This window comes from Hibiscus syriacus, unplaced genomic scaffold, assembly GCF_006381635.1.
Source record: "Hibiscus syriacus cultivar Baekdansim isolate YM2019G1 unplaced genomic scaffold, ASM638163v2 tig00111706_pilon, whole genome shotgun sequence".
In the NCBI taxonomy this organism is placed as follows: domain Eukaryota; kingdom Viridiplantae; phylum Streptophyta; class Magnoliopsida; order Malvales; family Malvaceae; genus Hibiscus; species Hibiscus syriacus.
The window spans coordinates 19,634-35,740 of NW_024063158.1; the positions used below are offsets into that span (position 1 = coordinate 19,634).

General features: G+C 34.5%; 2 protein-coding genes across 2 annotated transcripts; both read right to left on the reverse strand.

Annotated features, from left to right (window-relative positions):
• Positions 1–520: 520 nt before the first annotated feature.
• On the reverse strand, positions 521–7,093 carry LOC120167888 (protease 2-like). The gene is made up of 11 exons (XM_039176774.1): positions 6,755–7,093; positions 5,808–6,091; positions 5,499–5,693; positions 4,356–4,702; positions 3,349–3,640; positions 2,229–2,387; positions 1,645–2,010; positions 1,466–1,531; positions 1,308–1,356; positions 1,053–1,176; positions 521–911 (listed from the first exon to the last, which is right to left on the reverse strand). Exons 1-11 carry the CDS (start codon positions 7,056–7,058, stop codon positions 821–823), a joined length of 2,277 nt encoding a protein of 758 aa, XP_039032705.1. The 5' UTR covers positions 7,059–7,093; the 3' UTR covers positions 521–820.
• A 3,166-nt stretch (positions 7,094–10,259) lies between these two features.
• Positions 10,260–14,334, reverse strand: LOC120167881 (phytochrome-associated serine/threonine-protein phosphatase-like). Its single transcript, XM_039176770.1, has 10 exons — positions 14,215–14,334; positions 13,506–13,652; positions 13,341–13,408; positions 12,782–12,839; positions 12,285–12,395; positions 12,148–12,198; positions 11,228–11,371; positions 11,064–11,159; positions 10,906–10,977; positions 10,260–10,799 (listed from the first exon to the last, which is right to left on the reverse strand). Exons 2-10 carry the CDS (start codon positions 13,557–13,559, stop codon positions 10,758–10,760), a joined length of 696 nt encoding a protein of 231 aa, XP_039032701.1. The 5' UTR covers positions 13,560–13,652; positions 14,215–14,334; the 3' UTR covers positions 10,260–10,757.
• Between the last annotated feature and the right edge of the window lie 1,773 nt (positions 14,335–16,107).

Genomic DNA, 16,107 nt, shown 5'->3' on the forward strand with positions numbered 1-16,107 from the left:
AGTCCCTCAACTATAGAGTGATGTTTTGTCGAATCCCTTGATTATTAAAAGTTATAGAATGGTTACTAACTATTCATAAGTTCCATAATCATCCTTTTTCATTAAAAAACGAACGACAATCTGAGTTGAACATTAACACGCTAGCTAAGATAATAGAATCTCAAATGACCAATCATATTACATTAAACCCTTATTATCTTCCAAATCGTGGCAAGGTCAAATTGAAATGAAGTAGAGCCATAAACTTACTAATAGTAAGTAGATCAAATCAAGTTAAATTGAAGTATAAGGTCTAACCCTATATTTGGGTATAGGGACACACGTAGTTTTATATTAGGATGACAAATTAATAAAATTATGAGGGAAAACAAACTTGTAAAATTTTAGAGAGAACAAAAATATATTTTCAATTGAAAATACAAAGAAAATATCTAAATATATAAGAACTTGAAATTTTTAGGGAGACAATTGTCCCCACCCGCTCCATCGATTCATCCCAATATAGATTGAATTGAGAGAGTGGAAATGAAAGGAAAGTAAGGAAAGTGATCCTCCTTTCTTTTCTTTACTGCATTTAATCCAAACATATCGTATATTCCCAAGTTGAATGTAATACAGGTTCAGCCCATGGGTTTTAAGTTATAGGGACTATTTTCAAAAAAAAAAAGTTATAGGGACTAAATCCTCGAGTATAATACAGGGACAAAAACCATAGCATAACTTATAAATTAAAGTGCAGCGACTAAACCATAACTTATAGAACTGAAGTGCAGAAACTAGGCTATGTAATCGGCATTAACTCCGACACACATCGGCCTTGTCAGATTTTAGCAGACCCGCAGGTGGGAATCATGTTCAGTGCTTTCAGTAGAAAAGAGTATGTCATGGCAGTTTCTCGGAGCCTCTCGAATCTGCATCCAACGATATATTTGTAGTTTTTATTAATCAGTTTCGCATTTAAGCATTCTCGTATCGGATAATATCGAACGATTCATGGTTCGGTTTCATGTGACTTCGAGGTTTTAACAGAAGAGCTGGGAAAGAGAAACTACCTCCCGGACTTCGAAAAATGGCCGGCACCAAGTTCACACTTGAACAACAGCATGTTATCGTCCTTTTTCATGTCCCTTAGTTTAGCCACAAACTTTGCAGGTTCTGAGTACATAACCCGCGGATCTGCCGCAACATAGGTGAAATATTAGTAGCAGCCTATGGAGGATATATACCAGATATTTCTGATCGCAGGCTACGAGTAATAGGCGACGACGAGGAGAATAATCAAAATCACGTGTGATCGTTTTACTTACCATGTAAGCCGGCCGTAACGAGAATATGAGGATAATTTTGAGCCTTCACCTGCAGAACATAGATATATTAGAGCCTAAACATAACCGAGTGAGAAACAGTTGGCTATACTTCGAATACTGGCCACAAATGCCTGGAGACAGCAGTATTAGTGTCGTACATTATCTACAGGTGAATACGACTTCATGTAGTAGTAAAACTCTTCCTTCCGAGGGTCACCCCATTCCTGTTATAACGAAAACGGAGCGAAGGATAACATGGTGGATCTTACGCAAACTGAAAACAAAATGTCACACTCAAAAGAACGAAAACCGAAATCTGTAAGGAGAAAGATAATACCTCCCACTCTGATGTTGTAAGAGGTATGGTAGGATCAAGCATTGTAGTCAAGACATCTACGAAAGGCACTCCAGCGACAGCGGCCTTCCACAAATCCGGCCTCATGTTAAGAACGGTACCCATAAGCAATCCACCTGCACTTCTTCCCTCAATGCACAAGTTTTCCTTTGAACAATACTTCTGTTCAATTAAGAACTCGGCACAAGCGATAAAATCTGTGAATGTATTTTTCTTCTTTAAGAACTTCCCGTTCTCGTACCACTGCCTCCCCATTTCACCACCTCCGCGAATATGAGCGATTGCGAAGACAAACCCACGATCTAATAAAGACAGCCTTGCTTTGTTAAAGTTAGGATCTACCGATACCTGCTTACAGACAAGAAACAGTATATTACATAACTGAAATTAGTAATTACAAACAGACACTCCATGAACGTTCAACTAAAACGATAGACCAAATTGATGCGGCGGATAAATCATAGATGTGTGTTATTGTTAGCCATAGCTGCAACAGTTTGCCAAACGACATGAAATTAGCACATCTCACAAGAATTTATCCGATCGAATGCATTGTTACCGGTTACCTCGTAGGAACCATAACCATAAAGCAACATTGGATCAGATCCATCAAGCTTGACAAGATTCTTTTGGTACACGATTGATATGGGAATTTGAGTGCCATCTGAAGCCGTAGCCCATTTCCTTTCAGTGACATAATTTGATGCATCAAAACCTCCCAGAACCTGAATAAGAGACAACGTACAAAATTAATCGAGTATGATCTGCGCACGCAGGACCCAAAAGTAAAATGTAATACACTTTCTTAAACTTCCTATTTTTATTCCTGAGCAGTAAAAAAAGAACAATGGTTTCTGGAAGAAGACTATGTTATTCAAAACTGATCAATAACAATTTACGAACAGATCAAGTCCCAAGAACTAAATTTTTCTTAAGTGAAATCTTCAGGAAAAAAAGGAAGGATATTGTCAGAAAAAGCAGAAAACTTTTATTACATTCGAGGACCCGAGAAAAAAATGTCAGAAACATGAAGTCACATATTGCAAGTACTACTATTCCGAAATTTTGGCAACAATAAAGTGAAACTTTTATTATATTGAAAAATCATGAACACTACTACTGATCTTGGAAGGTCCAATTTGACATTTAAGTCATTTGAGAAAACCACGAGCATTAAATGCAGTGTGGTACATATGAGACCCAAATTATGAGAGAACAACACAAAGTGCAACAGAATGTTTTTTCACTTTTGATAATAGAAAGCTCCATTTCATTCCTCTTTCTTTTTAAAGAGAAAAAACTTCCAATCCTTTTTTTGTTAACCGGAATAAAAACACAAAATAAATGTAATAGTATCACAAAGTATGTTACTCGAATGAAATACATCCCATATAAGTACTCCAGCACGTGAAAAAAGTGAATCTAATAAAGAAAAAACATTCCAACATGAAGGTGGGAAAAGCAAATCACTGACAACAAAGCACACAAGGAGAAAACTAGGTAAAGGCAACCACACCTGTAATTTCCTAGTAATCAAATTATATCTTGCCAAGTAAGATATTGCACATAACACTAGTTTTACTATGTTAGATTCTTATTTTGCACTAGGCTATGTTAGATTCTTATTTTGCACTAGGCTTTATCAACTCATTTCCTATCATGGTTTTAACGATCAGTATTACTTACAGTTTCAATCTTCTTCAAAACAGACTCCCCAGTATTCATGTCATACTCATACACAGATGGAGGTGTCCTCAATGAGCTATAAGAAAACCGCAAAATGGTGGAGGAAAATTGTGATTCCGAAGGATCAACTGAATATACAGGATCAATAAATTGAACTGCCTGACCCCCTTGAAGGCATATGAGTGGCTCTTCAACTGCTGGAAGACGGTAAGCGGTAATTTTGGGCAAACCTTGTTCACGCTCATAGACAACTAGATGATCACTAAAAAGTTGAATATCCTGAATCTTTATACTGGAGAAGAAAAAATAACATGGTAAGAGATAAGACACTGCAAGGAAGACAATTTCAGACAGGAAAGAACCAAAGCTAACATATGACAAGGCAATTACAAACTTCCACCTCCATCAGCAAAAAAGATGCATACAAATGAAATAAAAATTTGAAAACGATCGGTAAACTAAATGATCACCAATGAAACATAACATCCGTCCACATGGGAGTAAGAAATCAACATTTCCACTTTGCAGAAGTAGCATCATTCACGATTGCAAAATGCAAAATGCAAAAAAAAAAACATAATACAATCCGACACCCAACCAAACAGAAAATTTCCAGCTAAACTTTAACCTGTTCTTACATAGGCTATGATTTAAATAACCACGGTTGTGGACTGATAATATCAATGGTTAATGCACTAGCTCCTTGCACATACGTCATTTGAATCATTAAATGATTAACTCATAATTTCTTGCAAAGCAGCCATCATAGAACTGATAATAACCCAAAACAGAAAAATAAATAATAAGCAAAATGTATTGCGATTGACTATGAGAATTAAAAATAATGATATACACATCTAAATACTCGGTATACTTAGAACTGAAAAAGAAGGCAACATGTCCAAAGAAAAACCAAATTCATGTTTATGAGGAACACAGATGAAAAATGAAAACAAGGAATTAGTGCAGGGTCATTGAAGATGGAAAACTTTAGAATTCCTTACGACCTTGCCCTGTGAGGAATAAGAACTGTTGTTGCAGATGTATTATCCACTGGACAAGCTAGTAGTTCTGAATTGAAAAATTCATCACTTCTCTTCTGGATAAAGAAGTGGTTTCCACGATGACTAACAGAGGTATCAATTCCATTTATACGAGGTGTCAAAACCTTAAGGACTTCTTCCAGCTTGCAAACCTCAAGATAGAAGACAAACCTTGTCATTTTGCTTTCAGATGAAATAAACAAAAATTTCTCACTCTCAGAAGCTTGAAGATCAAGGGAAAACATATCGTCCTTCTCATGGTAAAGGCAAAAGTCATTGCATTGGTCCGACCCCAACTTATGTAACCATGCCTATCATTAGAAATAAAAGCAAACGGAGGTTAAATTAGTTCTACTTCAGAAGATGACAAAAGAAGAGGATTTATAATTAGGTTAAACTAAATTTACCCTTTGCCTGCTAACAAAGTATAACAAGAAGCTAAAGGTAACAAGAATATAACTCTACCTGGAATTGAAAAAGGCACATGATTCTATCTGAGAACAAATAACAAGAGGGAAACTGGAAAGATCTCATGAATACTATATTTATACATGAATACCCAGAAAATAAAAATAAAGGTTTATGCGAAGGAAAAAATGTGCAATCCTGTATTAAGGTACTTGATACAGTGACACTTCTAACAATCTGGAATTTTTCTCTGAATCATGTAGGGATGAGAACATCCATTTGAAAATCAAAACACTTGAGCCATTCGTCTATAATAACTACATAAAATAAATCAGATAGCCAACCTTTAGGTTTCTGATTAGTGATCAATGGAAAGGAAGTAATTTAAAAACAGTTTATTGACATCAAAGAATACATAAAAGAGTTCCTAGGAGCTCTAAATTAGACGCGTATCACAAAATAAAAATAATCACTGGCTTTTATATGGTCATAATAAATAGGTGTCATTGTTCTCCCTACAATCACTACAAAAGAGATGAAAATGGTATTGATATTAGTAACTACTGGAAGAAAACAAAATGGAGGGAAAACAAGGTAACAAATAGAAAGCTAGCGTTATAACATTAAGAAGCATGTGAAACAAAAAAAATGGAGTACGTATTCAATAGGAACTGAATAGTTGGAAACTAGAGCTCATACCTTGTCTGGCCGAAGGATCTCATCCATTGTAATGTAAACTAAAGCATCATTACCAGCCCATCGAACATACGATGTTACACCCACTAACGGCTTCCCTATCGGAGCTCGAGTCTCTGCATCAATCACATATACGGTATAAATTTCATCTCCTTTAGTGTCTTCGGCATATGCAACCATCTTATGATTTGGACTGACCTGAACAACAAAGTGCATAGAGACCACACATAAACAAATTGAACCATAAGAAAAGGAAAGCAAACTCATTCAACCAAGTTAACAACATAATGCTGGTCACTGGTCATAACTGACCTTAAAAGCACCAATGCTGTAAAAACCATGTTCTTGAGCCTTAACATTCTCATCCAAAATTACATGCTCTGGTGGAGCGTCGGGACCTGTAGGCATGGTATCGTGAACAGATGGCGGAGCATCAGGGATAGGAACGGGACGTCTGCAATATTGAACATATTCCTTTCCTTCCAATGTCCTTGAATAATAATAATAAGGTCCTTTTCGTAAAGGGGCAGATATATCGTCCTCTTTGATTCGACTTCTAATCTCAGCATAAATTTTATCTTCAGTTTTTTTGGTTCCTACAGCAGTATTCTTACATTTAATAAAATACTACGAACATGGAACAGTAATAACAGAAGAAGTGAAAGCAACTTAAAAAAAATCAGAACAAAACAGTAGCAGAGTTGCTTTTCAACATTTTCAAGAAACAAACAGAAATTTGAGGAATCGGATAGATAGATATATAGTCTACGATTCCGAGAAAGAAATAGAGAGTCGAGGAAGTGGATATATACGACTCCACCTCTAAATCTCAGCATGAATTTCATCTCTTCAACTTTTTTGGTTCCAAAACCACTATTTTTATGTACAATAAAATGTTAAGCAAAAATAAAAGGAGTAATTTAACCACAGAAGTGAATACAACCAAATATAGTTTCAGATCAAAACAGTAGCAAAGTATCTTTTTTAACATTTCCGAGAAACAAACAGGATGTCGAGGAAGTGGATACGTATATCATTGATTCGACCTCAAAATCTATGCATAAATTTCGTCTTCAACTTTTGTTTCTTTTTGTTTTGTGGTTTCAACAGCAGTATTTTTACGTTCAATAACGCTGAACAAAATGGAAGAGTAATCTAACAACCGAATAACAAATGCAACTCAAAAAGTGGCAAAGTAGGTTCTAAAAATTCTGAGAAACCAACAGAAATTTGAGTAAATCAATATATATAAAACATACCGGACATCATGGCCTCGCAATAGGCGTTTTCTTGTTGAAGATAAGAGAGAACTTTAGGGTCCTTGCGGGAGTCATCGCGAAGCCAGTAGTAATTGTCAACTCTCACGTCCCCGAACAACTCCATCTCGTGCTTGATTTTCTCGGCCAATGGCGGGGATCGAGGCTGAGACAGAGACCTCATGGTGGCCATTGACAGGAAGCGACGCGACGGCGAGATCTTTGGATGGGCGTCTAGGATGCGATGAGAAGTAGAAAATAATAGCTGTCGGAGATGCGTAGATCCACCTATGAAATTGGAATTCATATATGGTCTCCAGAATTTTGCATTGGAATTATCTAATTCCTTAATTTTTGCGATATGTTCTATTTTCTTTAAAAAATATATTAAAAATATTATAATATTTGTCATATTATCCTATTAAATAATAATATTATTTATTTTCTCTTAAGAAAATTTTAACATCTATTTTATTTTTAATTTAAATTAATTAATCATCGATATTTTATTTATTAAATATTTAATTCAAATAAAATAATGAAGGATCTTTCCAATGAATCACTCGTTCTATATTAACAAACTAATTTTGACTTCATTTTAGAATTATAATTAAAGTTTGAATTTCACGAAACTTAAAAGGGCTAATAAAAAATAGGGTAAAGTTTAGTAATGGTCATTGAACTTTTCTAAAGTTTTCATTTAGGTCCCCAACTTTTAAAACTTACAATACAGTCCCCTAACATTAGTCTATTTGCAATATGTTCCCCGACATTTAGTCTATTTACAATATGGTCCCCGCCGTTTGACGACGTTACACTATCGTTAGTACGTTTGTAATATGGTCACTGAGCTTTTCAGGCGCTTGCATTTAGGTCCCTCAACTTTTAAAACTTGTAACACAATCCTAAATTTCATTCTAAACCTCAAATTCCTTTTCGATCTTGATTTTTCCTTTTCGTTTCTCTCTTCTCATTTCTAACGTAACTTTTCAATCAGGGATGCATGGGAAATTCTAATCTAACTTTGAATTATGTGGAGGTGTTGACTTGAATAAGGGTTCATTGAGAGAAGACCCGACCAAAGGACTATCGAGACCATCAACGATTCAAGGTGTAATGCTAGATACAGGTCATCTCAGGTGAAGCATAGATGTTCGATGAAATTCTTGTGAGAAAAAATGGGGTTAGAAATGCAGAGTTGACAAATACTACTAAGATGAACTAAGTATCATTGTTGAAAGTCACAAACAAAGCTGAAATTATTTTGTATAAATGGCATATAATAATTTCTTCGTTTAATCCTTGTGCTTAAAGATTTTCCAACAGATGATCAAATATAATGAAATCCCAACAGCACATTCACCTATCGTTTGGTTTTTGTTCTTCAATTTTCCGCCATGTAAATTTGTAAACCCAAGCAGTGCTCTGTCTTTCAGCTTTTTATTTACAAAGAAAAATGGAGGAAGAATTGCTGGAACACAACACCGATTGCGTTTATTTCTTAGTCCCTCCTCTCACTTGCAAAAAGATATTTATTTTTTCTTTTGGGCTATCCGGAAGTAAGTTTTTACTCTTTCGCACTTTCCCATTTTCAGCTCGCATTGTGTGTGTTTTGTTGAAATTTTTATGTTTCTGGAACTGCATGTCAATGATCTGGATATTCAGTGTTAGTTTTGAACCAAAACCATCTCAGGTCATCTCAGCGATTCAAGGTGTAATGTTAGATACATGTCATCTCAAGTGAAACATAGATGTTCGATGAAAGGCTTGTGAGAAAAAATGGGGTTAGAAATGCAGAGTTGACAAATACTACTAAGATAGACTAAGTATCATTGTTGAAAGTCACAAACAAAGCTGGAATTATTTTGTATAAATGACATATAATAATTTCTTCGTTTAATCCTTGTGCTTAAAGATTTTCCAACAGATGATCAAATATAATAAAATCCCAACAACACATTCACCTATCGTTTGGTTTTTGTTCTTCAATTTTCCGCCATGTAAATTTGAAAACCCAAGCAGTGCTCTGTCTTTCAGCTTTTTATTTACAAAGAAAAATGGAGGAAGAATTGCTGGAACACAACATCGATTGCGTTTATTTCTTTGTCCCTCCCCTCACTTGCAAAAAGATATATATTTTTTCTTTTGGGCTATCTGGAAGTAAGTTTTTACTCTTTCACACTTTCCCATTTTCAGCTCGCATTGTGTGTGTTTTGTTGAAATTTTTATGTTTATGGAACTGCTTGTCAATGATCTGGATATTTAGTGTTAGTTTTGAACCAAAACCATCTAATTTTCTTTCTTTCTTCTTAATCAAAACTTTTAGTACTCCTTATGAAAGATATCCAACCCATCAGAATAAAAGTGAAATAGGGTCCCAAGCTATTTTTTTTGATATTCTTGTTTGGTTTTTCTTTAAATTAGGGAATTGGTTATGAGTATCGACATAGTGATATCGACATGCTCAATCTGAGAGACTGTTGGTACTAGTTTACTGGGAATTGTATTGATCTGACCTATGATTTTCGGCGTCCTGTGAGCTCGTATTCATTTTTAATAAGTTCATGTTGATTATGGGACTGATATATCGTGAACGAATTAATTTTTTACATGTTTTGGAAATTTTACAGTTGAATTGTATTGAATTATAACTTTAGAAGACGATTATGCATGCACGCAACTCGAAAGGCATCAAATATCATGATGCCTTTCGAGTTGCGAAAGAGACTGAGAGGTGAATGAGTTGTTTGAGATTTCATTATATTTGATCATCTGTTGGAAAATCTTTAAGCACAAGGATTAAACGAAGAAATTATTATATGTCATTTATACAAAAATTTCAGCTTTGTTGGTGACTTTCAACAATGATACATAGTTCATCTTAGTAATATTTGTCAACTTTACATTTCTAACCCAATTTTTTTTCACAAGCATTTCATCAAACATCTATGCTTCATCTAAGATGACATGTATCTAATATTACACCTTAAATCGTTGATGGTCCCGATAGTCCCTTGGTCGGGTCTTCTGTCAATGAATTGTTATTCAAGTTAACACCTCCACATAATTCAAAGTTAGATTAGAATCTCTCATGCATCCCCAACTGAAAAGTTACGTTGAAAATGAGAAGAGAGAAGCGAAAAAAGAAATTTAAGATCGAAAAGGAATTTAGGGTTTAAAATAAAATTTAAGACTGTGTTGCAAGTTTTTAAAGTTAGGGACCTAAATGCAAGCGCCTGAAAAGTTCAATGACCATATTGCAAACGTACTATTGATAGTGTAACGGCGTAAAACGATCGGGGTCCATATTGCAAACAGACTAAATACTGGAAGACCATATTGCAAACGGATTAAATGTTGAAAGACTGTATTGCAAGTTTTAAAAGTTAAGAGACCTAAACGAAAACTTTAGAAAAGTTCAGTGACCATTACTTTATCCAAAAAAAATAAAGTTTATTTTAATATTATAATTGGAGTACTAATTTTATATAATTCTTGTAACGCAGAATTAAATTAGTACTAAGTTATTTACTAAATTGCACTTTTGACAACGACACAAAAGACACTTTTAACCCCGAATATCTCATTCAAAGTAAATAAATGAAAAGAAAAAAAACATAGAAAGGCAGCAGTGACCAATTTTCAGAACTCGGGATCATATGAAGCAATATACAGAAAATGAAAATGAAGACGAAGATGATGCCAACGGGCGGAGTCGAAGGTTAAAGCAGTCACATTGCAACATACAGGGCTCGGAGGTTCCGGGCAATTTCCAGGGCAGGTCCCTCTCTGCATATCGTTTCATGTATTCGACGCTTTCCTCCACCGGTACCTTCTTTTAGTAATCAAATGCTTGGATAATACTACAGCTACTGCAGTATGTATCTTCCTTTCATTACAAGAAAACGAGACTGCAGTCCTTGGCCCTCTCATCTGATTATTCTCTTCCGTTTCAGTGAAGAACTCTACTTTTCTCTCCTTAAACAGGTGCGAAAAATGGGATGCATCATGAAATCCATGTATTTTTACTAGTCAAACCTGTTCTATGCTGGTTCAACGTCTCAATAGGTTAATACACGGGACCAAACAGCCCTCCAGTTTCCGGTTAAACTAATCCGATATATAGACGGAGTAAAAAAGAAACAGATTCTCACCATATTCTTGCTGAAACTCAATATAGAAGCAACTTTCCCACAACGGTAACAAAATTTTGGTGCAGACCACACCTGCAAATTTCAATAGTCAAGAAACTCCTTATCTTCTTACTACCATTAAGCTAAAAAGATGTAATCGGGAAAGTTTAATGTCTCACAGTTACTAGGCCTTTATCTTCAAACATATACTTAAGACCTTCATGCACGAGTTGGTGAGCTCGACAAACAAGATCGAGGTTGTTTATGTGGTTGAACTGCAACAGATTAAATAGATTAAAATTATTATTTCAGCACAAGTATAGACCGAGATGAGATTGGTTACCTCCGATGTGACCCTGGACCCAAATAGCCATCCTGCACTGCGTGGACTGACTGCCCATGTTTCAATATCTTCAGGATCACTCCACATGAGATCACAGAATGGGCCTTTATGAGGAATTCCAGAGTTCCGCTCAATTACCCTCATCTATCATGAAAGCAGAGAAAAGAAAAATGCATCGATCACCATAGAATACAACAAAGAGAAAGCATAACCCGGAGCTTAACTCTGTTGATTCAAGTAATTATCCTTAAGAAGTGACATCTAGCAGATAAGGGTTTTGAGTTCCGGCGGCAACTGCAACCCTTCCCCTATCCCCAGTCTAAAAGTGAATACATAAAGAGAAATTAGTACTTGTATAAAACACAACCAAAGTGAAATGGATGGTTATCGAGCAAAGAATCAGTTACTTCTTCAGCAGAAAGAAGCCAGATAAAATACAACACACGACCAAACTTAGTTTTTACAATAACGTATAAAAGTCAAATGCCAGAAAGTTTGCCTGATCAACATATGAAGCCAAAGTTAAAAACAACCCAAAAATATCCCAAAGACTATAACCTTCTTATTGTTTCTTAAGAAATTACTCATCTTCTATTGACTACAATTTTGCCTTCCCCTCAAAGAAAAAAAATGAGGAAATGAGGCACCATACATGCTATGTTTATATTTGATTCCTAAAATAAGTATAAGACCAGTTTACTACATAACTGTTCATGATTTGCTACAAGAAAACCATCCTAAACTTCAACAAACACAAGTTGCGATCAAATGAAACGTCTCCGCTACAGGAAAATGCTCTAAAAAATACAACACATGCCAAGCACAAGCGAACATAAGAAAAATAAACGACATTAAAATTTGAGTGAACTTCTAGTACTACCTCAAATAAAACACGTCATCCAAAAACTAAAAAAATATACCTGATCAACTGATCGTATATCAGGAGAAAGGCCACCATGTACACATAGCACCTGCAAAATAGAAAATAGTAGACCAATTAAAGATGTGCAAGGTGCTTACTGCTTAGCTATAGATGATTTACAGAGAGAATGCTTACTGTCCCATTTATAATTGCAGAAAGTGTAAGATAATCAAAAACATCAGTACAATATCGCCATGCATTAGCATTTCCATACTTCCTTTGGCACTCATCGTAGAAACCATAAACCTAGAAAAGTTAAGAACACATAGTAAAGAAGTCAGTCCCTCATGTTTGGAATGCTTTCCAAATTTTATAGCTTTAGAGTGCCACTCAACAGTGCTAAAAAACAAAGTAATATGGTATTTGCACGTAAATCTCCAAAAACTGTGATCCTTGGATTCACTATGCTACTCTCAAGTCCAACCTTAGATTTTCATTAATGTGTCTTTAGAAAGGCATCCAATCCTTATTTATATAAAAAGGGGGATTAAAGAAAAGAGACCTCAAAGAACAAAAGATAAAAAGGAAAAGAAATACCGATGTGACACACTTGTAATCACACAGAAGCACTTGCATACATTCTATAAGGTCTTTAGAATCATGTTCCTTTGCAGTATAATCCGAAAACACACCTGAGTTGGCTGTCTGCTCTCATGATTCCCCCGCAAGAGAGTGATATTAGCTGGATACCTATGATTCAGAAAACATTAAAAAATGTCACCTTTAATTCAAATGAGAAACAACATTGGATAACCTAACCAACAAAAATAGAACCTGAAAAACAATTTCCTTACCAAATTCATAGAAAAAACAACAGCAGAATCAATTCATAAATATTGAAAACTGTATTTTGGATCTTCTAAATATAAATAGGATAATATATACAATATATCCTACTATCTTGCTGCCAAATCACCATTGTAGCTCCACAAGGACCTTTTGGCCACAAGTAGGAAAATGTTAGTAGTTTCAAAGCAAATAGGAATTAGCATTCACAATAATTAGATACACCTCAACCAGGGGTTACATCATATATTGGAGGTCTTAGAATTTAGCCAGTGAATACAAAGAGCATGAGAACAAATCAGAATCAGAGAAATAATGCAGCAACTACATTATTGAAAACCAGTAGATAAACACCAAGAAAGATTATAGAAATGCCTAAGTATGTATCCACTATTGAGGGCATACCTTGCCTTAAGAAGCAGAAGAATAGTGAAAACTTCAAGACTATTATAACCTCGATCAACAAAATCTCCCTGTCCAAAGGAATATAAAAGTTTAGCACCCATTAGTCGAAATCAATAATACATCAGACAATAATTTCCACCGCATGAACTGGGATATAAAATATATCATAAAAATGTAACTTGTATCCGGCACATAACCTCCTGTCTGAAAAAGTTTCATCAGATCATGAAACTGGCCATGGATATCAGCGGAGACGGCTACTGGACCGTTGACAGGTTGCACATTCGACTCCTCAATGAGTATTTCTTTTACCTGTAATGTTTTGTTTATTAAAGCAGCATTCCAGAATCATACAAATAATAAACTTCCATAGCAAATTAAAGTTGCAAGTTGAAAGTATGGGATTATAGCAATGATCAAATCACATTACTACAATGAATGACATAAAAACTAAATGATGTCAACTCAAACAAATCTTCAATCAATTAAAATCCCAGATTCCCCGGAAATGTCAGTTATTCAGGTCCTAAAAGCTTTGTTTTCATAAAAGAAAACAATAACAAAAAATTATAATAATAAATCAGTTATGCGAAAATTCTTTAGAAGCAATGCGAACAGATGATACTAAAGAAATTGAGCAATATAAATTTTAAATTTGAAGAAAAATGCGTAGATGCCATGAATTTAAAGAACAAACATGAGTTTGGCATTTTCTTGTGATTCTTGATTCATTTAAAAATCCTCTTAATTGCAGCATATCAAACATTCATTTTTTTATTTTAATTTCTCCTAATTTCTGAATCACCAAAAGAAAACACACAAACCCTAATTTTCCCCTAAAAAATCCAGAGAGAGAGAGAGAACAAGGAAATACGTATTCGCAAATAAGTTGAAGCTCGTCTTCCCAAATATGCTGGCCTTCTTTAACGTTCGCTATCTACTGATCCAAATCTATTGCTCTCTTTCGCTGAGGAATATGAATTCTTCTTTTTTCTTGTGTTTTTGCAAAATAGATTTGAAATTTTCTTGCACTTTTTCTCTACAATAATAAATTTAGGGTAACTTACAAATTTGACAATTAAACTTTTATATGATTCTTATTTTATTCATTATACTTTTAAAGTTTTCAATTTGCTCTCTCAACTTTTAAATTTCTACAGTTTTGGTCACTCAACCGTTAAATAATTAAAGATGTTATGACATGACAATCTTTACAAAAATGACGTAGTTTTATATCCTACAAAAAAATAAGAGTAAATTACAAATTTGATAATTAAACTTTTATGTAATTCCTATTTTACTCATCGTACATTCAAAATTTTCAATTTGCTCACTCAACTTTATAGATTAAGTTTTTTTGTCACTATGTCGGGGTTAGACGAACAGGCGGCTGGCGGAGGCAGCGACGGTAAAAGGTCAAATTGACTGGGTTTTGATCGGAAAGAGGAGATGACTTCAATGGTGGCAACAGTGAGACGAACGAAATACCGAGGTGTCTGAAAATCTATGAAAACCAATGGGAAGCTTTGGTTTCCCCAAGAACCTTCAAATGTTTCTCTACGACAAACGGTGGGGATGATCGACCACCATGGTTTTGATCGCAATGGCCTGACGCACATATCAATACTAGTGGTAACGATCACTGTCCAACGGCGATTGAGATCCACAATGAGTCATCAAACAATTTCCTATGATTTTACAATGAACGACGAGCTTTCATCAATAGTGAAGGGCATGGCTTCGATTGAGAGGCGACGCCGGTGCTGTTGAAGGTGGCGGTGTGAGCCACAACTGGTCGGAGATGAGTTCGACAATAAGGGCAACGGTGGACGATCGTTGTCGATGAGAAGTTTAACGACAGAGTAAGCAAAATTGAAAATTTTGAAAGTAATGTAACATCCCAATTATCGGGTAAGTGACTAAATTGTAAGAACTTATAAATTCAGTTGGTGATTTAGAATAAAGTGATAAGTCTAGTGATTTATGGAGGAATTTGGTGTGTTGGGTATTATAATAAATATGGAATTATAACAAGGGTAAAATGGTAAATTTTAGGGAAATATATTTTTAAATGGTTTTGGATGGGATATATATGAAGAAAAAAAAGAAAGAAAGATGAGTTGGGAAAATCATATTGCTCTCTTCTTATTCAACGTGGGTTGCATCTTAAGGTGAGAATCTGAACTTTGGTTATTTCTTTGATTTTTGGTTTGGTAATGAAAGTTTGGATGTTATATAAGCTAAAGTAAAGCTTATATGGCATTAAAACAACAAGATAAATATTTTAGAGATGGATTTGAAAAATGGGTTTTTAGATGAAATTTTAAATTAAAATTTAATTAACAAAATCAAAATCAAAACCAATTACAATTTGTGTTTGAAATAAGAATAAAAACCATTGCAATTATATCAGTTACTATTATTATAAATTACGTGTTTAGTACATAAATTATCAATTTTGGTACGTTTTAATATTTAAATTTTTATTTTTTTAAAACTATATCTAATTTTTAGTTTTTGTTTCATTTTAGTACTTCGTTATTATTTTTTTTGGAACCATTAGTACATCACCATTAAAAACTTAACAACAATGCATTTGTTATGGGTAAATTATATCACTTATTACTCAACTATCCTCTCACTCCTATTTTAGTACTAAAATTTCAAAAAATTCATTTAACTACTCAACTTTCATATTGCTCATATTTTAATCATTCTATTTTATTAATTTTTTTGACATGACATTTTTATTATTTTATTAATATAT